At 29.1% G+C, this 25,121-nt stretch overlaps 1 protein-coding gene across 6 annotated transcripts in view; it reads right to left on the minus strand.

Annotated features, from left to right (window-relative positions):
• LOC106680424 (protein fem-1 homolog CG6966) overlaps positions 1–25,121 on the minus strand; it is a 188,331-nt gene that overhangs the window by 99,229 nt on the left and 63,981 nt on the right. The window contains exon 1 of one of the 6 annotated variants that reach the window (XM_014420139.3): positions 13,264–13,335. The exons of the other annotated variants lie outside the window; for them this stretch is intronic. Within the exon in view, the coding sequence (XP_014275625.2) occupies positions 13,264–13,320 (57 nt within the window). The 5' untranslated portion in view covers positions 13,321–13,335. Of the gene's footprint in view, positions 1–13,263; positions 13,336–25,121 lie in introns of those variants that run through there. 6 annotated transcript variants of the gene reach the window in all.

Below are 25,121 nucleotides of genomic sequence, written 5' to 3' on the forward strand. Positions count from 1 at the left end.
TAGTAATATAATCTTAACAGAACACGAGTGAGAAACAAAATATAAAAAGAAATAAGATAAAAAAAATTATATAAACCTACATAATGTAAGCCACAATAAAACAAATTGGCGAGTGGACTTAAAACGGATGCTTTACGATTCTTTAATTAAAAAAATGAAAACCACATATTTGTTTGAAAATGAAGCAGTTGGAGTACAGTGTTAACCACACTTTATTTTAAAAAGAGCATTAAAAAGCAGAAAATCTCTCTTAGGACCTCCATAAAGTTTCGTAACGAAACATGTTTAATATTGAATTTGTAGTGTATTCCCCAAAAAAATTATATTCATAACATAAAGAAAATTTTTAAGAATTACAAATAATTGTTATTAAATACGAATTATATATTTATGTCCTTAAAAATCTATTGAATTCACATTCATCAGTTAGAATCTTTTTCCTTTTTTTAAAAATTAATATTACATTACATATTAATCAAAATTATGTAAAACCCTGTAAATTCCTCCTCCTTGACGAGTTAGTGGGCACCCGGCTCTTATTTTTAATATTAATTATTATTTTTTTTCCACTAAGATCGATAGTTTCTATAGGTAAGTTTAGAGACAGTTTTTTTAAATTGGGAAATGTAAAACCGCTCAAAAATGTATTGTGGAAAAAAAAATCTAAGCTATAAGAACAATAATAAAAAAAAAAATAAAAATACAGATTTCAGATGGGGCGGATTCTGATAATTGGGGTTCTACTGCATGCAGGGAGACCGTGAACGGACAAATTTTACGGGATGAAACATCTATCTTTTGGAACCCGTAATGAGATGGTTGCAGCACCTATTGGAATATACAATGGGGGAAGTAGATAACTCAATTTTTTCTATATCATTTCCGTAAGTTTATTCCTTCTAATCACATTATCTCGTTCCGCGGCGTAAAATATTAATCTATGTGTTGAAAATATATGCAAAAATATTGCTTTGCATGTGAATTGTTGAGTAATGCAAATCTTATGTAAGTGACTACATGATTCTTCGAAAGGATTTTCTGGAAAATAATAATAAAAATGATAAAAAAAATTTATCTGCAAGGATTATTTCTCTTTTTAAATTTATAAATAAATGGTACCGGTTTTTAAGAGTCCTTAAAAATGAAGAAAATATTCAAAAACATCTTCAGGGGCATTCGAAGAACATACAATGCATAAGAATAATTTGAGCAGATCAAAGCCATTTTAAAACATTTTTGGGGGAATTTATTTTTAATGATATTTTTTGCTCGAAAATAATATACTTTTATATTGTAATAAATGCCGTCGAAGTAGATGTGGCGTCCATTTGTATTCGTTGTTTGGGGTCTAATAAATACAAATTAGGGGATCTTGAGTTTCAGTCATTAATAAGCAATTATATCAAGGCGATGTATCTATATTCATGAGAACAATAAAAACCATTAAAAACAAGAAAAAACAGTTCAAAAATAAATAAAGAAGGCTGTTCTTACCCAATTATTAAACACTAAAACATAGAGACAATTTGAGATTAATCCAATATTATAGCTACATTTAATTGAATAGTAATGTAACTTACATTAGTTTGGCAACTAATATATTTTACATTGGATAAGTATCAACTACGGCAAACTCGCAGTTAGTAGTACAGTTGCTAGTAACTTGTACATTGCTTAGTTGGACATTTGCTAGTTATTTAATGAAGAATGCATATAGGACATTATGTGGAAACAACAAATCTTGAAACGATTTCAAAATTATTAATAACTGAATATCAAGTTTCTCAAAAATATATATCATCAACATTCAAGAAAAATGTTACATATATTTGGTAAAATAAACAAGCAGCACTTTAAAAACACTGAGTAAAAATTTTTTCCCCTTTAAAATCAATAATTAGTTTACCATTCAAGATTCAAACTCAAAAGACTTACTATGGTCTCAATGAGAGGATTTTCACAGAGGGTCACGTGACAGCAATTTATCGTTTATTGTTTTTTAATGTGGAGAAGTAAGAACTTTTTCAAATATCTATTGTCTACGCCATATTTTTATTTATGAAGTTTTAAGTTATAAATGGCCTCAATATAGGCTTTATAAAAAAAATACAACTTTTCAAACAACATCAAAAACGTATCGATACATTTTAGGAGTCAGTTGTAACTGACCATGATACGTAAATGATATGTAAATGATCCATCTTCAAGGTAGTTGTAACTATTCCCGGAGGTTATGCTTAGATATGAAGCAGCTCATGTTTTAGAAAAATATTGCATTAAAAGATAAGCAGAAAAGATTATTCCATCTTGCTGCCTCAGATTGCCATCTTGAAGGATGTGATCCTACGCTCTAACTACTTCGGGAAAAGTAGCGTCATAGTGACGCAGGAGTTTTCCGTGTTTTCGCAGCGCTCCAGTCCGAAAGGGAATGAGTCCAGTCATCAATCCGAATGATATCCAGTCACTAATGTACCGCTTTTATCATCCGTTATAAGGCGAAAACTGTATCCCCAAGTGCTTAGCGAAGTAGAAATGACCATCAAATTTAAAATAATTATAAATATAAGAAGATGGCCAGGATTGCGGTAAAAAAAAGAATAAATAGTTTATAACTATTTTAATGGGCGACGTTTCGCCCCACATTGCAGGGCTTCATCAGGGCTAAAAAGGTACAAAAAAAACTGAGAATATTAAAAAAATTAGATGCAGTAAGGTAATTTAAGCTATATAAATATTATGTAAAAATAAAGTGATAAGAAATTACATATAAATAAAAGGAAAAAAGACATAAAATAGCTTCAATATAAAATAAACAATGATAAGAATAAAAAATAAGTAACAATGGCAAGAGTAAATTTTTTTTAAAAAATACGTAAAATATACAGTTAAAAAAAGTACAGGAGACAAACAGAAAACAATACGGGGAAAAAAAAGAAGAAGAAAGTAGAGATTAAATAAACGTCTTGAAAAAATTAATATAAATATAAATACTAATAATGATATTTTATTTATTCTTTCAAGACGTTCATTTAATCTCTACTTTCGTCTTCTTCTTTCCCCCCCCCCCCGTATTATTTTCTGTTTTCTGTACGAGCCCTGTACTTTTTTTAACTGTATGTTTTACGTATTTTTTAAAAATGTTTACCCTTGATACTTATTTTTTATTCTTATCATTGTTTATTCAAGTTTATTTTATATTGATACTATTTTATGTCTTCCTTCCTTTTATTTATATGTAATTTCTTATCACATTATTTTTACATAATATTTATACTAGCTCAAATTACCTTATTGTATCTTATTGTTGTAATATTCTCACTTTTTTTATGTATCTTTTTAGCCCTGATGAAGTCCTGCAAAGTGGGGCGAAACGTCGGACATTAAAACAGTTATAAACTATTTGTTCTTTTTTTACAGCAATCCTGATTATCTTCTTATATTTAAATTTTCACGGTCAACTATATATACATATATATATTTAAAATAATTATATCCGAATTAATTGATAATGACAGATATATTTCGGTCCATAAATCGACAATTACATCAGGTGAAAACAAAAACTTTCATTACATCCTCAACGTTGTTCCATTCTAAACTTACAAAAAATAATAAAATGTTCAGTATATTTTAAACTGATAAAATTTCATCAAACATTATAATTATATAAGTATTAATTATTATTATATATAAGTAACTATAATATTTTAAAACTATAAAATTCTTTTTATTATATTATTAGTAGTAACGCTAATAAATCTAATAACACCTTGTGATTAATGATTTGTTAAGAGGATTTATATTTTATTGCCTTTTTATTTTTTTAATGTTTTTAATTTTTATTAAAACTTGTGAATATGCATATGAACATTAATTGTTCTCTCTTATTAATTAACTTTATCTACCTACGACGTTGACTAAAATTACGGCATGCATAAACTGAAAGAATTCATTATCTTCTTTTTTATTTCTGACCGAACTCCAACACTGACCTCATTATTTTTATGAAACATATAATCTGCGACTATCAATCGTCAATATTCCAAGCATTATAATTACGTTCTGGTCCTCAAAACAATATAATTCTCTTCACTCAACAAAGTCTATTAAAAATTATTATGTCTAAGATTAAAACGTTTTGTAAAAAATAAATAAACATATAAAAACTACAATAATCGCATTCGCTGCACTGACTTCATTGAAAAATAAATAATTTAATCTTCTGAGGTAATTATGGTTGAAGAATTAAGGTATTAGTACATTTTAAATTTTTATATACGTCAACAGATCATTTTGCATGTTAAATAAATTACGTCACACATTTAGATAGTCTATTTTTGGCATCGCGAATAGAATAGAAAACCTCGCTAAAACGGAACAAAACCAAAATAGCAATATATACGGATACCCGTTTTTCGTTTTACAATGAAGAAATAAAAATTTCGCCCAAAGCAAATAGGGCTTTTACTGTTTATAAACAAAAAATTTACACATATTTTAAATTGACTATGTATATATAAAAAAAAAATCATTCTAATAGAAATGAAAAATATTTAATAAACTTATTTATATAATAAACTTGAATCTAATGTAACCACCTGAACATCCCAAGGTGATCCTAAGGGAAGAACCCATCCAAGTTTTTACACAATGCTTAACTTTAATACTAATTTCATGCGCCTTAAATTAATAAGGTAAAAGAATAACTCACCAACTAATTCAAGAAATTGTTTAATATTACAGCAAGTCTTACCTGAAACAGATAAAAAAAATAATTACATACGCTATATTAGAATGTAGTGTTCCATACTCGATGGAATAATGCTGAAATAATAATGAAAAGCACAAGCAATGGACAGCAGAGAAACGAACATGAGGATTCATGAGAAATCAGTCTTTTAAAACTGGCGCCCAAACCGAAATGTGTTGATAACTATCCTACTCTAAAACAGTGGACTGATTTAATCCATGATACAAGGCAAGACTAAACTGAAATAAATTAAAATGGACACGGCTAAAAGACTTGAGGTGTAATAGGCGCGAACGCAGAGCTCGTGCCTGGACTTGGGCCAAGCTATGCTTACGTCTACTTCAGTGGAAATAGCTTCAGCCTGAGGCAGCTGTTATTGGTATGCTGTTAGTACACCTTACAATTGTAATGTCATGTTCAGAGGAAGCACGCAATAGTGCCAATTGACACCATCACTGAGGGCGAGAGTCGTAGTTCCTGGACCTAACTCCCAAAGCAAGAAAGGATTGGGACAACCTGGCAGGAAATCGTAATATAAATAAATATATTTGAAGACGTAATTGTATGAAGGTGTTATGATAACAAGCATGTGAATAAAAGGAAAATTGAATTTAAATTTATTGGAAGATTATTAGTTGGTCTTATGTGATGATTTTAGAAAGATTGTCCGGGTGATGGTAAAAAAAAAAATACAAAAATAGCAAACAAAAAAAAACAAACTATTTATTAGTATTTTCTGTACTCAGTCTTGATGAAGTCAATAATTACTAACATTTTTCTGCCATATTCGTACATTTCTTGACCGCCACCCGGACCTGTTTTAGGCTTAGTTTGTTTTGTATTTAAAACTGGAGAACTCAATTCTGAAAACTACCACAATTCAAGGTTTAGAAAAATTAAATAAGTTGCTATGGAAAAAGAATACTTAAAGTATTCGCCTTTATAACATCAATCACTCATATCTCCAATTCGTTATCTGTAGTTAAGTATCTCATTGAAAAATAAAAGGCATAATAGATGTAGATATATTTTATTTAATGTTAATGAGAAATAATTAAAGATATTTTATGAAACATCATTAAATAATCCAGGTGAAAATAACAGTTTTTATATCTCATATTAATAAAATATACGCCTCAGGATCCCCTGATGAAATTTTTCATCAATTCGTTACCTTTGTTTGTAAAGGTTCCTAGCTAACCAAATTGGCAAAATCGTGAATTCATATAAATCCTTAGTAATTAAAACACCTTCCAAATCAAGTTCAGTGCCATCAGTTGAAATATTAAGGTTCTATATTGGGGAGACATTAAATAGAACCTTTTCACAGGAGGGTAATGAAGCATCCACAATTTCCAATGGCATAACGTTATACTAAAATAAAGATTAGTTTTAGCTGAAGCTTTATGGGTGTGAAGAGATTAACACAGAGGCATAAGAAAAACCAAAACTTTTAAGTCTTACAGGGAGGTATAGTATACTAATATTCCTTCATTATTTATAAAATAAAATAAAAAAAATTACGAACACTTTTCTTTATTATTTGCATGACTTGCAACTAAGCCCAAATTATTTATATCACCAAGGTCAGAGATCCAGGATGGGAAAACCTTCAAATCAGCATTAAATACTCCAATCTCTATGTTCGTCTCTTCTTTTAATGCTAAAAAAAATATTTAAAGTTTTGTGACAAAATCATTTAACATTTTTTCGCTTTACACATAACTGAACTGTATACGATTAAAATTCGGGAGATCATTTTCAATAAATCAAAAAAAAAAAAAAAAAAAAAAGTCAGCAGAAGAGCTCTTTCAATAAGGTTGTATTTCCTTTATTTATTTATTTATTACTTTAAAAAAATATATATATATATTAATAGTCATTTACTAATTAATGAATTAATAAAATGGCTAGGGGAAAAAGAGAAAAAAAGAAAAACCTAAAGCAACTTCTCTGATTGAGTAGGTATCAATTAATTCACTTAAACATTATCAACCCTTCAGACGAGAAAAAAAAAAATCGTCAGGCAAAAAGAAATTCACCTCCACATCAATGGAATTTCCAATATTCGTTTCTAAGGGTCCTCCTGAATTCGCCAAAATGTAGCGGAGAAACATACATGTATATATTTATGTCCATCTTAAAGTTTTTAGAACAACTTTTCATTTTATCACATAGCTTAAAACAATGAGCAAGAATAATTCGTTGAACTGTACGCCAATATTTTATTATTTATTTTCGTAAACATGAAATGAAAAATCAATCTTCATTCTAGAACACTTAGTTATTACTGACAAGTACACGGATCATTTAACCAAGCAGATATGGGATATGTAATTGATGCATAAATGATTTTAAGGAGGAAGCTTTACGAATGTACATATATACAGACTAAGCTCTCCACAAAATTCTCACAAGATTCTATGGGAATAAGCATAAAAATGTGCCAAAATAGTATTGTCTTCGGATATTAGGATAGAGTGAACTTAGATCACAATAATAGTGAGAAGAGAGAGATACTTTACTCATCTATGCTGCCTAAATACATCAGGTTGCTATCTCACACAGCATACTTATCAATCCCCAATCGAACATATATAAAATTACACATACATGGTATAATAAAATATAAAGAAAATAATTTTTTTTCCCTACAGTTTCCTTTTACAATCAATTTCGGTCTATACATCAAATACAAATGTTTCAATTCATTCCTTTTTTCTTTCCCATTTCTGTGCTCCTCCAATTTCACCATTCCACAATTTTTTAATTCATCCGATCAACAAATTCGCTCTCCGGAATTCACCCTCCTAGATCCTCTTCAGTGACCCGCTAAACAAATTCACTATTAGACGGAAATGTGAGTTCAGACCATCATTTATAGTCACAGCAGTAGATCAGTTTACCAAAAACAAACAAATAGATACATTTTACGAGAATAAAACTAACACATAGATTCAAAGGAAAATATGATAAAAAGCCGGTTACAGGAAACACTTGAATGGATAAATAAGTTTTTAAAAAAAATAAAAGTACTAATAAAATAAAATAATTTAATGAATAAATAAGTTAAAACACGTCTGAGAATACTGCAATTAGTCAATAATATACGGTTATCAAATCTAAAAGCTATAAGACACTCCTTATTTAAAATATTCCATACATCAAAAGCAATTCAGACCATATGCAATACCTCTAAATAGCACTAGTGTACACGTCTGAAGGCACTCGCTAAACAACCGAAGACAGGCATTGCGGATTCGCATCAAATTCGATGAAGTTTCAGGTATAGCCTCTAGATTCCAACAGAATTCTGACAAATAATATACCTTAAGAAATATGCATTATGAGAAAAAAAAATGGCCTATGGGACAATTTTGAGTACTTTTATTATAATTACTTAAAAAGAAAATAATAATGACCGATAAATGGTGATTAGATGAAGCAAGTACCAATGTTCATAATTTTGCAGTCATGGAGGAGGGATTTTAAAGTGAAAAAAAGAGTAAGGACAATTATTAAGTTCCACATTTCAGTAACGGGAGTTACGGTTAAAATATTGTAAATTGTAAATTAAATCTGAAAACAAATCACATGATTTGGACAATTTTTGTAAATCATTCTTACATTTAAACCCACATGAAATTTACGGAGTTCTAACCGAGTTACAGCACCAGTATTCAGGTAGTAACGTCACAAAGACTAGTAAAAGCACAAAATTTACAATAGAATAGAGGTTTCCCGTCTTAAGCTTGGGTTAAACCCCAAAGACGCCTCAACTTTTCCCTCTGTCGCCAACCCTTTTAGTGGTTACTTTGTGGTTTAAGTGAAGATGGGTTCGTTAAAATATACAAACAATGGGACGAAATGGCAAAAATGGTTGAAATATAGAAATTGCCGACTTTTACATAGAATAAAAAAAAAACTTTCTGATTTATACATCCTTAAGATTTATCTCTTTATAACATGTATATCAAGAAGTAAATATAGAGAAATAAAAAACTTTATTAATTAATTAAACTTTTAAAATCACAGCTCAAACCGACAGCCTAAGAAAGACAAACCAGCTATAGAAAGTACTTCGCTCCAAAACGGTTAAATATATATTGAGTAAAAATAATCCTGAGGGAATTAATTAATAAAAATGACTATTGAAGCGATTTCGTATTACTTAATTACTAATAATAATAAAAAAATTACTAGGGAAATTAGTCAGTAAAATATCAAGGTTAAACGTGGTGATAATGTTAGGAAATTAGATAAAATTTACTTCTTATCAGCTAGAACCTAACTGTCTTATCATCTGATTCGTGGTTTAACAACAAATGATTGGGCTAATTTTCTAGCAATTTCGAAATATTGCTGTTACAGGCGTTTAAGTAACGAACGTGAAAACTCGTATTTTTCGTAGGTTTTATTAATTTACAAGAAGCATCTTGGCAAAATCTCATTAACATAAATCTAGGGATCGGTGAAGTAATGGGATTCAAATAAAATAAAATATACATATTCACAAGAGGAAAGTAAAAAGCTAAAAGTGTTTTTTTTTTGTTTTTTTTTTAGGGTCTCTAGAAAAGGAGTTTTATTAACAATCCCTACTTGAAAGTGTTTTCAGTTGAATCCAAATGTTAAAGCTGTGACACCTTGTAAGTCATAAAAAAATTTGTATACCATTAAAGAAAATTAAATAATGTATTAGAAGTATCAACGAAAATCTAGGGATAGGTGAAGAAAAAAGCTAAATGTCAAGTGATTTTTTTTTCTGCAAAAAAAAAAATATTAACAGTCCCTACTTGAACGTGTTGAATATATTTTCAGTTGAGTTAGAGCTGTGACATCTTGTAAATCATTTTAAAAAAAATGTACACCATTTAAGAAAATTAACGCATTAAATAATTTTTTAGTTTGAAAATATACTAGAATTGTCAAAGAAAATTAAGGTTGAGACCAGATGCCTCTAGAATCATTCGTTTCATTTTTTTATCTAAATATAAAAATGCTGATACTTTTTTCAGTATTACACAGCTTAAACGTCGTTACGATGGTCATACTTCAGATGATGCATTAGGAAGGTAACTTAGTGTTCAGGTGCTAGAATAACTTCATTAAATGAAATAATTTAATTTTAAATCCTTTATTTTAACAATGACCTACCTACAATCTAAAACTACAACTACAATCTTAATAATGTAAAAGGCAACTTTATAATAACTAAATGAAAATACATTATGTTTTGGTATATTTATTCATTAATTGATGAGAGCAGCTACTATTACGATACTATAAAAAGATGCAAAAAGCCTCAAGTCCCTCAAAAAGATTATTTCTAGATACTTTGTGATAAATTATTTTAACACAATTATAGCATATTATATTTATAAGCAATAGAAAATTCCCAATCAGACAGGAACCACTTTTTTTTGCTTTCTTCGAAGTTTATTAAATTTCCACTTTATTTCTATTAAAACAATTAACATTTCATTTAAAAAAAAAAAAAAAAAAAATTAAAATGACTTTCAATTTGAATAAATTACAGAGATTTATTCATACTAATGACGCAATTTTCGCTATTTTTATTCACTTTTTCTTTTTTTTGTAACTCTGATTTTTCCAGGGATAAAGGATAGCGTCGATCGATGTCTGATTCTTAAAACCCCTCCTTCTAATATATTAAGGAAAATACTTCTACGTTATTCCGAGATCCATTTTATTAGATTATAGTGTTTATAGGGCACAGTGAAATAAAAATGAAGCTAGAATTTAAAAACGTTATAAGGATATCCACAAATAAAACGGTGGATAATTCTATGGGTTCGTGAGGCCTCCACATCTTTCTCGTGTAAACCAAGTCAGTGGTACAGACCTGATGTAACACTTTCCCAAGCTTCACTTCCTAGACATGTGAAATTAATTAGAACAAGGAAGAGATGGGACCCTATTGTTAGGCCCATCTTCCTTGACCAGTGGGAAACTCCAGGGTTCTATTCCTTCAGAACTAGGAAATTAATAGGGAAGGAATTAACCGCCAAATAAATAAAATCGGGATACTAGTGGGAAAAACAAATTAAACAGTGATAGTTCAATAAAAAGCTGGCATATGTAAAAATTATATATGACAGTAGGTTTAACGTAATTATATGAGCGATTTCTGTCCAAATGTCTGACTGTAAAATACACTTTAAAATCCTGCAGAAATAATTTGATTAAACTTAAAAAATTAGCATCAGTTAGCATCTTACCTTCCCCTTTACACGCCACAACCCCTGATGAAGACCTGAAACTCAGGTCGAAACGTCGGCATAAAATAAATAAATATGGTTTTGTTTATTTATGTTGTTCTTTGCTGACCGCACCCCCCGACAAACTTCTTCAAGCATTAAAAAATTAAGGGTTTTTTGACCCTTCAAAGTAAATAACACTACCACTTAAACAGGAAAATTATCACCCCATTGCTTTTATTGAAATATGCATTTAATTTTTTTTTTTTAAATAAAGGGATAATAAAACGATATTTGGCCGAAAGCAGAGGAAGTGTTTCGTGTTATGGTTTGAACTTCTCGAAAAATTATTAATTACCAATATGTCATAAATATATCATAATTTATGTTTATATATAATTGAAACATTAATTCCATGGCATAGTCTTAGGATATAGCCAGACTATACCACCTTAGCTGGACTGATATCAACAACTTGCCACGAAGCAATCAAAAGGAGAAGACTCGGTAAAGTATATATAATACATTTCATGTATTGTGTATGTATGAAGTGATATTTTGATGCAGGGTATGAAAAAATATATATATGATTGACATTTTTGTGTGTTTAATAATAAAAAAATTATTGTAAAGTACTTAATTGTATAATATGGAACTATTTTTTTTTCTACTTTAACTAATTAAATAATATCCTAGTATGGCTCGTTCCCTAAGTACTATCTCTTAATATGAATTAAAATAAAGTTGATCTCATAATCGTACAAAATTATTTATATGTTAAGAGGTAAATTCGTAATAATAATAAAACCAAAGGTTCTATACCGATCGACCAATCGCTATCTATATACATTCTTCCAGAGACGCCCATCCAAACCCAATTCAACTAGAACAGTTTTAATGCAATTCATATTCGGTTCGAATATTTTACGAAATACTTAATTTTCAAAAACCCTAACGGCGCTGTTCATTCCTTAGTGTATGAGGCCACGTTCGCGTCCATGAACAATACTGGGAAGGATAATAGTTTTGAAAAATAATATCAATTTTCTGCCTTCAACCTCGCTTTTATTTCGTCATAATTTCGTTTTTTATAGTTACTATAGAACCTAAATACTTAACCCTATATACCTGTTCAAACGTATTTCCTCCTATATCTATATCATCGAAACTACTCATTTTTCCACAGATTATCTTGTATTTTATGATACTTTTAACTAAAAATAATTAATATTTTATAAAAAATACTATTTTTATGATAAATTAATTAAAAAGTCATACAATGAATTTTCTAGCAACTGTTATATTTGAACTAGCTGAAATCATACAATAAAAATAAAACAATTGAAAGAAAATTAAGTAAAAAAAAAAAACACGTAAAGTATTCGGAATGCAGACCTACGACCAGTCCATAAACCAGCAACTCGACTTTTTCAGCTGGCCACCGCTTTCAAGTTTTTTTTATAAAATGTATTTTTCAAACTTGTTTTTATCCTGATTTTCTTTCCTCTTATTCTTCTGAGAAATCGAAGTACATTCACTTCAGTTATAGGGAAAATCTTGGGAGTCACACAAGGCAAAGAAAATTTATGTATATATTCATGGAATTGAAAGAAACGTTCAAATATGTACCCATAACCCATATACATTTTTGCGAAATATCTCTAAAATAATTTAGAAAAAAAAGTTATAAAAATACTTTTTAAGTTTAGAACTTTTTTTTAGTCTTCAACTGCTATTTATATTCGCTATATTTCAATATAATAATATATTAAAAAATAATGATGTGAATATAGATAGTCTTGAAACAAGAATATGTTAAATAGTTAACTGTAATTGCTAAATAAGAGATCTTTGCTATTTGGAGCAAGTCCCAAATACCTACAAATGTTTGGTAAACATAGGAAGTAATAACCGTCAGTATCCACAGGCTTGCGTGTTCCAGAGAACGTGGTGAACGTCGGATTTGTGTCAGCTATTACTTTTGATTTAAACAATTTTTATTACAAAAAAGGGGGGGGAGAAGATAGCGCAAGTCTCGTATAATTCGGCAAATGTATCACTATTTTATTATTTAGGAACAATTAATAATTCATGAATTAATTTTTCGTTCTTTCATAAATTTGTTTTTAAATTAATAAATAATAAAACATAAATTCATAACGTTAGAAACTACCGCAATTGCCAATAGAAAATTTTTATTTCTTTTTCTTAATTAATTGTGTAAATAGTTCCAAAACGACATAAACAATTTGACAATATAACAACGAGTTAGAAGTTAATCATAACTAGTGTTACCTTTGTAAACGTAGCATATCCAGTCGAGAACACTACAGTACTGAAATATTGTCCCATGTGATCAAGACATATAGATCAGGCAAAGTATAAATACTTTCGCAACTGCCATATCTGCAATTCTGATACGTATTTCATGTTAATAACACTTCCTGCCCATTTGTCTGTGTAAATTATTACCGAATCGATAAGCTGTTTGGTAACGGCGATACCTTGCAATCGGGGGTTTTGAAATATAATATTCAAATTTGATGCAATCAGTAACAATATGTGACAAATAGCACACACCGAATGCTATGGAATATAATCCTTTTAGCATATTATTTGAAATTATGAATCTTGGTAATCATAGTAGTACCCGTAGAGAAAAAGTGTAGTCCCTCCCTCTAAAAATTTTGAATTATTACTTTTAAGTTTCAAGGTATGTAGATTAAAAAAAAAAAAAAAGTTCGGCTGCCCAAAGATTTTGGCATTGAAGTCACAGATCACCCCACGACGATCTTTGAACTCGTTATCACCCGCCATTCTGTTTTAAAATTACAACCGATTAGAAGGCAAGCGTTACATATGCATATCTCTCGTTCATTTATGAAGATAAAGCAAAAATTAATTATCATTCCAAAGCCTTGAAATTAAAAAATAATATCATCCTTTGAACAAATGAACCTATTTTGTTGATTCGGCCTCCGATGCTTACACACTGATCGAGATTTTTGTGCAGAAACTCTGCATCAAAATCAAAATCTATCATGGACTGGAGCGTCAAAAAGGCTATGACAATATTTGTTGTACTCATTCTATAAATAATTCTCCTAGAAAAAGTAGGAAGAAAAGTTATAAAGAAAATAAAAAATTCTATATAACTAAAAAAGTATACTTTTTTATGGAAAATTAGAGGGACAGAAAATACATTTTATTCCGTAAATAATAGTTATATACAATTAAAAGATTACACACCTAACCAGAAATTAAAATAATAATAATAATAATAGTAAATCCAGAATCCAAAGTACAAATGTAAATTAAAAAAATAAAAGTCAATTAGTTCATCTAGGACACTAACACATACAAATACAATAAGCATGTATACAAATATACACAAAGACGCATATAACTAACTTATTATTAAAAAATATATATGTAATCACATAAAAAGGATTAAATTCTCTACAAAAAAAATCATAAAAAATGAATTGTTTCATTATTAATTAACAAATATTGTGTGTATTTGATTCTGTACCTTTTTTTTTTTTTTGTTTTTTTTTTGTGCAGGTCCCCATAATAACCTATTACATTTTTACGTTTTTCACATAATTCAAGAACTCTCGGAAAATTCCAGACGCTCACTTGAAAGATAGTTAAATTGTCTAAAAAGAAAAAAAAAATAACACCTTCATCGAACCAATATTAGCGAAGATACAATAATTTTTGTATTGGACTACATTGGACGCACCCAAAGGTAGTTGTGAGTTGTGTGTGCTTAGTCCCAGCAGATATTTTATTTTTGGTTAATTACTAGTATAATAAATAAATCAAATAACTTCATACCAACCAAATTCTAAAAATTCCATATAAACCTTTCCAACCACCCTAATCCTTTGGTTCAAACCTTATCTAGTTCCACCCATCCCTACAGTCCAACTAGAAGGTTGAAACGGCAGTGGCCAAGAGACTTATTAAAATAAAAATGGATAATTGGAATTCTGGCAATGGTCAGATTCTCCACTCAAGTTGAGTGTTTGCGGCTTAAGCGCACTTGCTCAGCCTCCACTGACTCACAACCAGTGATGCGGCGAGAGGGACGCGCTGGGATCTTTTAAGCTCTGCTCTACCCCTCACACGTGGGTGGCAAATATTGTATATTAGAGTGTAAATGTGACTAGAGACTATATTATCATTATGTTATTTTATTTTTCATACAGATAGTTCGATTTTGTTCATTTTGTTTATTATTCTGTTTGTATTTTAAGATTTTTATTTTATTTTAGCATGTATGAGATCATTCAACACTATTACCTATTGCCCACAACTGTGTGGCAGATTGTAATATCTATCAATAAATAAAAAAATTATTTAAAAAAAAAATCAAATAATAAACTATTGTATACAAATTTGTTGCATACAAAAAATAGCTTATTCGATTTTTATTAAATACGTAATTACTTTGAGATATAATAATTTAAATAACAGGGTTTGACCCATTTCCAAAATGATGCCATCATTAGCGAACTGACTCATCACCAGTTTCTACAAGATGTCGATTCCCGTTATTACAAATGGTGCTCGTCAAGTAACCTATTAGAGGCTGATTTTCCGTTACTGAGCAAACGTCAAACTAGCATCGTCACTCAGTCCCACGACAAAGTTTGTTTACATTTGAATAATAAAGAATAATTCGAACAACTTTCTCACATGATTCCAGCCTGAATCGATCCAGGGCCGTATCCGTCTTCACGAGAATGACAGGTCGCCCACGGTGCGCCCTCGTTGTCTTCTTGACAGCTCTCAAGGGTTTAGCCTAAATATCATGAAGAATATTGATCTCCTAGTGTCAGTAGTCCTAAATAGAAATACTCTTAATGAGGCAATTATCACCGATGAGGTCAGTCTTGTTTCTATAAATCAAGAAATGATAATGAGTATTGATAATTTAATACTTTTTTTTTTAAATATTTATTTTTTGCTATTTACAACTGTACATTATAATATATTTAGTAAATCTGATCTAAGTTAAATTGGAGTGTTACAGGCGTGTAGAGAAACTACCCATTGGTAGCACTCTAATGACATTTTACTTTAAGCTGGTCTCGTGGGCATCTTGTTTTCAGGCGCCTCGGAGGATTGTCAGGAATGGAAGAGGATGCAAGATTAGAAACTAGAGGGTTTGAGTGGTTAGAAGATTTATAATGGAAGGAGTGATATCTGGTTCGGGCTAGATCGGTTACATCTATGTATTACGTATGATTTTATTTGTGACAAAGTAAGAAGCATTGAGGATTTTGTCTTTTAAGGATTGCATACGAGAGGAATTCGAAGGTTTAGTGGAGCCCCAAAGCTCAACTCCATATGTCCAGATTGGCCTTATTAAAGTCATGTAGATCAGTCTTTTGTAATGTGTTGGAAGTTTAGACCGTTTGTCTAGTAAGTGCTGTAATAGTCGAAATCGACGTGCAGTTTCCTGTCTTTTCAGTCTTGTGTGAGGATTCCAGGTTAATCGTTTGTCCAAATGTAGTCCAAAGTAGCGGATCTGTTCGACAGGGGTACGAGTAACATCATTAAGTGAAACTGTAGGGCAGTCAGTAGGTTTAATTTTAATATTAGGAGTGAAAACTGGATTCGAAATCTCACGAAATAAACGTTACATGAAAGATATGAGTTCTACAAAATACCGAAAATGGTTTACGAAGCAAAATTAGAGGTGTATTAATTATCGATAGTTCCTCAGGAGATGGTATGGTCAAAGCAATGCATTAAGCAATCCGCACAGATTTAGTTCAAACTTTACTAATTAACCGGTCTTTTTTTAAATAAAAACCAGGTTGGCTGCCTGCAAAAACCCGTAGCCAAAATGGTGCAACATACGTTCAAGAGATATAAAAAAATAAATTATGTGGCGACGCATGGCTCCAACGTGTTGACATTGACAACTTAGCATGGCAAACACTTAGGTATCACCGAACAAATTAACTATTAAATAATTAATAGAATTAAAAATTAAAAAATACCTTCTCATCATTTTATTACCTCATTATCATAAATACCGTTAGCATATATAATTGTTTTTTTAATTCATCGTATCTTATGTATGCTTATGTTGTTTTGTGATTTACGCAAAAATGTGCGAATATTTTTTTTTTTATAAACCAAGAATTTCCTAAAACATTAAGAAAAATAAATAGATCCTTTAAAATATACCTCATCAAATAAAACCCAATAATTAAAAAAAAAAAATTATTTTCCTTAGAGGTTTGAATCAATAAATTTATAAGACATTTTGAAAAAAGCATTGCTGTCCATCTGCATGCGGATAAAATAGGTTTTAACGTTATAATTAACAAAGATTATTATAATTAATTAATGATATTTTTAAAAAATAATGTTCACATCTGAAAATCTTTAAACAATAAAATAAATTTGATTGATGTAAAAACCAATATAATCAGATCTTTGGTCTAGTGCATCCTACATAACTTTTCCTTCTTCCTAATTTTTTTTTTTCAATACTCATTTATGAGGGTAATGCGGCAGCTCAAGAAAATGTAATCGTAGTGAAAAGAAGACTTCTTAAGTAAGCTCTTACACAACTATATACTTTCATACATGTATATATATTATATAATGTTAGAAGTCCAAATAAAAAAAAAATATATTTTTTAACATTTTAGTTTCTTGAAAGAAATGTAAATTAATTATTTTAACTATTTATACTATGGAAGATAACGGAATGTTAATCCTCAGAACTTTAATATTCTATTATTCTTTATTAAAATAAATTAATATAATATATAAATTTTACATTTAAACAACATTTCGGTTCTTACTTCTAAACAGAATTTTCCGTAAATATTGGAAAATATTTACAGAGGTGATAGTAGGTCACAAGAGCTACAAAAAAGCACAAATGTACATAGTTCGATTGTCAACAAAAGAATAGAGAAAAATGATTTTTTCTAACGAGTGTTATTAAGAAAAAAATAACAATAAAATATTCAATATAATTAAGATCAAAAAGCACCATAGTAAAGAAAAAATAATAAATATTGTTTAAGTAAGCTAATTCTATCATAAGGGGCCTTATGGGTAGATGATAGAGGAAAAACCTAAAAACTGTATTACATATTTTATTTAAATACATATTTAGAACCTGACAGATAAAAACAAATGTTGTACTTTAGATCCCACGTTTGAATTCTATTCGTAACACATCTGAGAACACCAAAGGTAGAGAGAGATAACACAAACATTTCCTGCTCGAGACAGGAGTTGAAGTTGAGAGGAAATTCCAATCTCTCACCTAGGACTCAGACAAAATTTATTTGTATATTGGATAGAAATGAAAGATTTACTTAGCAACAATTTTTTATCTTTTTAGCAGGAATAAAAGAATAGAAACAAATTAATAAACAGTTATAATTCTTAACGTTACAGATTTATAATTTATGTCAACTACCTGTTTTCACAAACAAATTTCTATGTTAATTTTAAAATAAACAATGTACATTGTTCACGTACATTACCTACTAATATTTTATGAATAAATCCCACCAAATCACCTTTACCCTTCACAACTTCCCCACCCATGCCTTAGTCATTAAATCGTACGAAAATAGCAAGTATCTGTCTTTAATTTTTCGTTGTTGGTATCATTTGGTAATCGCTTGCTAAATAGGTAATCGCTTTCAAAAAGGAAAGTTTCCCAATTTTTCAAGAAAGTCAAAAATTGATAGAAAAAAAATCTGATGTATTAAGGGCGCTGCGGAAAAAAACGGATTATTTAGGGAGCTACAAACCGAAAAAGATTGGGAACCTCTGGCATAGAACATTCATATCAAAGAATATTAATTTTTTTTCATTCAATAATCCTGATTAAATAAAAACGACTTAATATACCTTATATTAATAATAAATTAATAATAAACTTAATTATATTTCATTATTAATATATTGTATAATAACAGAGAGGCTGCTAGCAGGACGGTTCAAGGAGAGCGGTAGAGGAAGTGAGATTATTCTTCCTGTAGTCCTTGCCCCCGATATGTTCCGTCAGCTGTCTACGATACACTGCAGCATGTATTCGTGCGTCAGCATCTATGTATCTCTAAACACATCTACGCTATACATCTACATGTCTTCACATCTATCGTCATATCCATCATTATATTATGCATTGGAAATCCGAAGGCATTTCTGGGGTGTAAATAAAGAAAGTTCGTTTTTCTCGTTATCTTAACTTGAACCTTTACTATATATTTAAAAAAAAACCAAAAAAAAACGCGTAAAATGCACATTGCAATAGTGAGAAATAGCCTTTAGAATTACTAAAATTATATAATGACCGAATCTAATAATTTGAGATACTCCTTTAAATACCAACTTCCTTGCCAAATACGATTATGACGTGAGGAGCACGGATGTAAATGTAGTTGCTGGGCAAGGTCCAAGTTGGATGGTCTTGACGTGACAGCTTGGAAAACAATACCTGACAGTTAACGATTTTATAAACATGCGTTAAAATTCACTCTTAATAAATGTAATAAAAGGATAAATTGAAAAAAGAAAATCTATTGTTCATAAAGTTATGTTAAGATCCTGCTTAACCAAGGTTTTGAACTAATTTAATTTTGATTTTTTTTTTTTTTTGCGTTGTATAATCAACTTTCATAGAAATAAATAAATAATAACCGTAATAAATATACGTAAGATTTAATATACAAAGTATTATTTATTGTTCAATTAATAATGTGAGCAGCTATAAGACATGAAGTTTCAGGGGTTCAGTACTTTTTAAGTACTATTTTTTTAAGAACAACGGTTATAATAAGCAGGTTTTTTTTTTTTTCAAGATCACCTTCAACTACCGAATTTTCCCCCAATAAAGGATACACACTTTATGTGACTTCAGAATCTACAGAGTTGACTCACAGCTACAGTAACAGGAGAAATAATGCTGCCACAGCCGGATTCGAATACGGGTCCTTGGATTTAGTAGCACAGCGCTTTACCTCTGTGCCACCTCGCCTTCCCTTTTTTATTGTTCAAAATATTTGTGATTAGTTTCCTATGTGTAGTCGATTTCCCTTGGACGATATGGCTATCGTTGGTTAAAAGTGAAAAAAAAAATCGTTTAAACCATCACAAATGCTATTGAAAATCGAATTTGAAAATTATCGAAAGGATAAATTAAAAATATAAGCAGAGTATTAATAAGATTTTTTAATTCTTAAATAATACCGCCATATTAATAATTTATTTTTAGTAACATTTTATTGGTAGTTGATAAAATACCATGCCTTAAAAAAAAAATGCCTACTCCTTTTCCCCAATAAGGAAGTAAACACAAATCATATATCACAAAATTGTTATATATCCACTGATCGAGTGACTTATGAAGACTAGTAACAAAGTTCATCAATTTAATACATACTATATTTTAGAATATAATATAATGTAATTATAATGTAATTTAATATATCATAATTGTTAGTATTTATTTTAGGTAATTTTAGTAAAGTGGTAAATTAGAATTTTCCTAATTAAACAATATGATTTTAGTTACATCTACTCTCTTTATATTAATGCTCCAGGGGTCCATCCAGCCTCTTAAATTAGATACCATTAATTGGGTAAAAATCTGGCAGACGCGCGTGATTCTGACCAAATCACCTCCTTCCACAACCGTTGGTGTAGTAACAGTACTTCTTTACAACGTACTGAACCCCTGTAGCGGTAGAAATTATAATTTTTAATATCTTTATATTAATGTATTACAATTCACAACGAAAATAACGTCAATAATTTCAATAAAATATTATAAAACTTCGTAAAATTCGTCTTAATTATTTTTCAGAACAATGGTCTGAACTGGAAATTCATACTTTAACATTTTAATTTTAGATATAAATTGAAAAAAACAAAACAAAAAAAAACACAACTAAACAGAATGAATAGTATCACGAAATCTTGCGAGATGATAATCAGAAAGACTAAAGCAACGTTAGATCTCGAACATTTTGGACGATTAATCAATGGATTCAAAGGCACACCAAGTATTGGCGGAAAAAAAAAAAAATAAAATACTTTTTTATTTAGTAATTTCATTTTTTTTTTTTTTAAGGTTATATTTTACCGGTAAAATTTCTATAATTACCGATATATTTGACGAAAATCCTTGATTATTCATTGACTATTCCAAAATAATGAAACTTTCTATCTGTACAGTGGAATATCCCTGAAGAACGTGAAATAGGCATATAGCGTTTAACAGAAGAACAGTATAGTATGTTCAAATAATAATATTTAAAAAAACAACCTTTCATATGGAATTTTGTTGATAATTCTTATAATAGGATTTTCAATTCCAGAGCTAAACCGTAGAATACCTATCAAAACCTTTGACACTGAGCATAGACGGCAATGAAATGTGCCTCGTGTTCAACCAAGTGCGGAACGCTCTAACGGCCTCGAGTTTTAACATCCAAATGTCAAGAACGTTCTTTTTGCCTATTTAGTTTTTTATTCGCTACTTCTTCCTATATTCCTTATTATTTAATTTTTTTTTTTAATATATAATTTGGCACTTCTCGAAAAATTAAAGAGATAGTAATAACTCTAACCGAATAAGGAATAAGGAAATAAAAAAAATAAAATGAGAATACTACTTTCCAAAAATGGAAGCAGTTTTTTTTTCAGTTGTTTTTCCGTTTAGGAATTTGAAAACATCAAATATTTGTGCTGTTTTCGAATTTTTTTTTCTATCCAGGCTTGTGAAATACCTTCATAATTCTAACATTTTTAGTTATTTCACATTAATAATAACTCCTGTCTCTAACGTTCTAGACACTCTACAGGAATTTTTTATTTATAATTAATATAGTGTTATAAATTATCAATAAACTTATTGAATAAATGATGTATAACACAAATAAATGATCACGATTAATACGATAAATTACGAATAATGTTTTTCACACAATTACTGAGTTTTCATAAAAATATTTTACGATCATACCGAATGCCAGTAATCGAAGGATTTAAAGGAAATTTTTTTATAACCATGAAATTGTAAAAGTTGATTACGTAATTAAAAATAGACCATTAAATTTAAATTTTCTTTGTGATTAAAATCTTTTTTCTCATGGACTCTCCAAATTACTAATTTTTAAAATAAAATTGCTATGATAACCATGTTAGACCCACCAGGTCTATCTTATAATAAAGAAACATAAAAAATAAATAAAATAATATTTATTCAATATAACATTAATTGATAACATTGATACTAATAAATATAAATGTAATTTTAATGGAGATCTTATTAGTTTATAATATAAGAATTATTTTAAAAAATCGTCACTAGTTTTAAGAACACATTTTGTCATAAATCTTCTTTTTTTTTTAACTTAAATGTTTTTGTTTTAAAATATTTACGGAGTCCAAGTTTGAAGTGATAATTATTGAACAATCTAATAGACGTGCTCCTAAATATAACAATTGGGCTGAAAAGTTCATAGGCTATAGGGGCTTTTATTATAATTAATTTATTACTGCATGGTTTGAAATGGAATGATCTAACCCAAGTTGGACAGTGAACCAAAAACGTAATTAGATACGGTAATAAAACCTCTTAAGGACTATCAAAAGATCGAAAAAGCAATTTATAGATTCCTTAAAACACGTTAAATTAAGCCAGATCGATACTAAAAGCCACTATTTGGTCCCATCGAGATAAAAGATAAACGACCTAATGAAATATGCATTAGCTTCACGCCCACGTATCAATAGGCGTGCAAATTAAAACAAAAGTGAAGTCATTATCGAGAATGTCTTTTTCCAATTTGTGAAGGATGGTTAAAATAAGAAAACGGCATGACAATAATGTTTCAATAAAATTAAGAATAATAATAAATTCTCATTAAAATTGGTTTATTTACAATGAAAGAGGTTTCGTATTTCACAAAAGTATTCTCCCAAATGAAAATGTCGGCAAATTCAACAATTAATTGTTGTTAACTATTTTTTCTTTCTTTTTTTTTTTTTACCACAACCCTATTGCTGTGAATATCTTCTTCATAATTTGAAAAAATACGGCCAATCATGTATATACATATATAAAGTACTTTTGGTTAATGGAAAACAATATCTGGAGAATTGTTGAACTTAAAGAGCTATGTTAGAGCTCAAATTTTTAAAAAATTACTCTATTTTAGATATATAGATAAGTTTTTTATTACAACAAAAGTTGTTAAATATTTTCTCTCTAAATCATATAGGTTTTGAGATATATAGAACTGTCGTTGCTAAGATACGTTCCATAAAATTGTCTACAAACCTATAGAAAATAATGATGGTCAATCAATAATCTTCCAGTATAGAAAATAATGTTTCATTTATTACAACCAGAAGTACCTATCCTATTGTTGGATGCAATATTGGAAATAGGACAGTCAACAAGTATTGTCAACAATAATGTTGAGCACTTTAGAAGCATTCGAGTGCTTAACCATATATGTTTTCCAATTTTCTCAGGTACTAAATAGTTTAGAAAAAAAACAAACACTTTTGTAGGAAATTCAATATACTTTAATTTTGTACAGCTCATTTCACAAATCCAAATAATTTAATAATAAGCTAAAAAAAACTGATAAAATATAGGGTTGCATTCGAGAAAACCACTAACAGTCAGGCTTACAATACCGCAAGGACGGTAACACTAAAGGTTGCACCACGGTTCTTGTCACTACATTACGAACGCGGAAAAACTGCCATCTATAAATCGTTCGCAAGGTTATTACAGGTTATTATTTATACCGTAGTGAACATAAAACAAAAAATGGTCATGAAATATTCTTGGCATAGAGGTAATGGAGTTGATAACACAAAAAAAAGTCAAATTTGTTCACTAAGAGCTAGTTTCAGTTTCCCCAATCTAAAAAATAAATTAAATTAATCAATATAAAATGTAATCAACATTTACGAGGAAAAGCTTCTCGTACCGAATTTCAGTTGATCAGTAAAACTACACAATTAATATAAATTAACTTAGAATAAGTGCATAAATGGGGATTCTCTCAAATTTGTTTATATACTCTCCCAACAAAACAAATTTTAGAGAAATATCCATTTATACATTTTCCCCAACTCGTATTAGTTTAAAAGTGTACAATTTCAAACAAAGGAGAAATTTATTTATTTAAAGAAATTTTCCTCTAGAAACTTACTCCTAAATTTTCAAAGTGTAGTTAGACGTTTTAAGTATTTTTTTTTATTATGCAATTGTTTAAAAATATACTCATGCTACTAAATTTATCAATGATGCCCAACTAATTTAGGAATTGTTTAAATCAAGACAATATTAAAATTTAACTCGCAGAAAAAAAAATTTAAATCTTACCTTAAATGGAAAAGTTCAAAACTATAGGAATAGTACTCTAACATACCTAAAAAAAGAAAAATAATAATTAGTAAAAATCATCATTATTAATTCGAAATTTAGGGAAAGAAAATGGAAAACAATAAAAAAAACTGGAAGTAGGAACTACAAATAAAATGGGAAGCTTGTTAGTGTATTTATGTGATACAGTATTATATATTTTCAAGCAATACCAATTTAAAGGTTGTTTACTGAGTTAAAAACATATTGCGATTTCAGAATTGCTACATTTATTTTTTTTAATTTTAAGATATGTAATAAAACAATAAAAAAAAAGTTTCTGTAATTGAGGCATTCGATCATGGTAACTGTTTTTTTTTTAATGAATGATTTTGGCATCGCCCGCTTTTTAAAGGCTGATTTCATGTTAAAGAATCATTAGAAAATTTGCTTTTGTAAGAGAATAATGTCAATGTTGAGTCATGGTAACTGACAATTGTTTGAACTTAAAGTATTGTAACTAACAAACATTTTAACATCACAAAAGTTTTCATTTGTCAGTTACTATGTTTTACCATGTTATATCTGGTAGTACGAACAGCTTTGAATTTGGAATTGGAGCCAATGAAAATCAAAAAATATTTTTGATTTATTAACAATATACCTAGTTATATAATGAACATAATATTTATATAATCTTTCTGCGTATTTCTCTGATGTGGAATGTTTTTTTTTTCACAAGGCCTTAAATTTTTGTGACCAAAAAATTCAC

The sequence above is a fragment of the Halyomorpha halys genome, unplaced genomic scaffold (genome assembly GCF_000696795.3).
Source record: "Halyomorpha halys isolate HHAL.00 unplaced genomic scaffold, Hhal_1.1 Scaffold261.1, whole genome shotgun sequence".
NCBI classification, from domain to species: domain Eukaryota; kingdom Metazoa; phylum Arthropoda; class Insecta; order Hemiptera; family Pentatomidae; genus Halyomorpha; species Halyomorpha halys.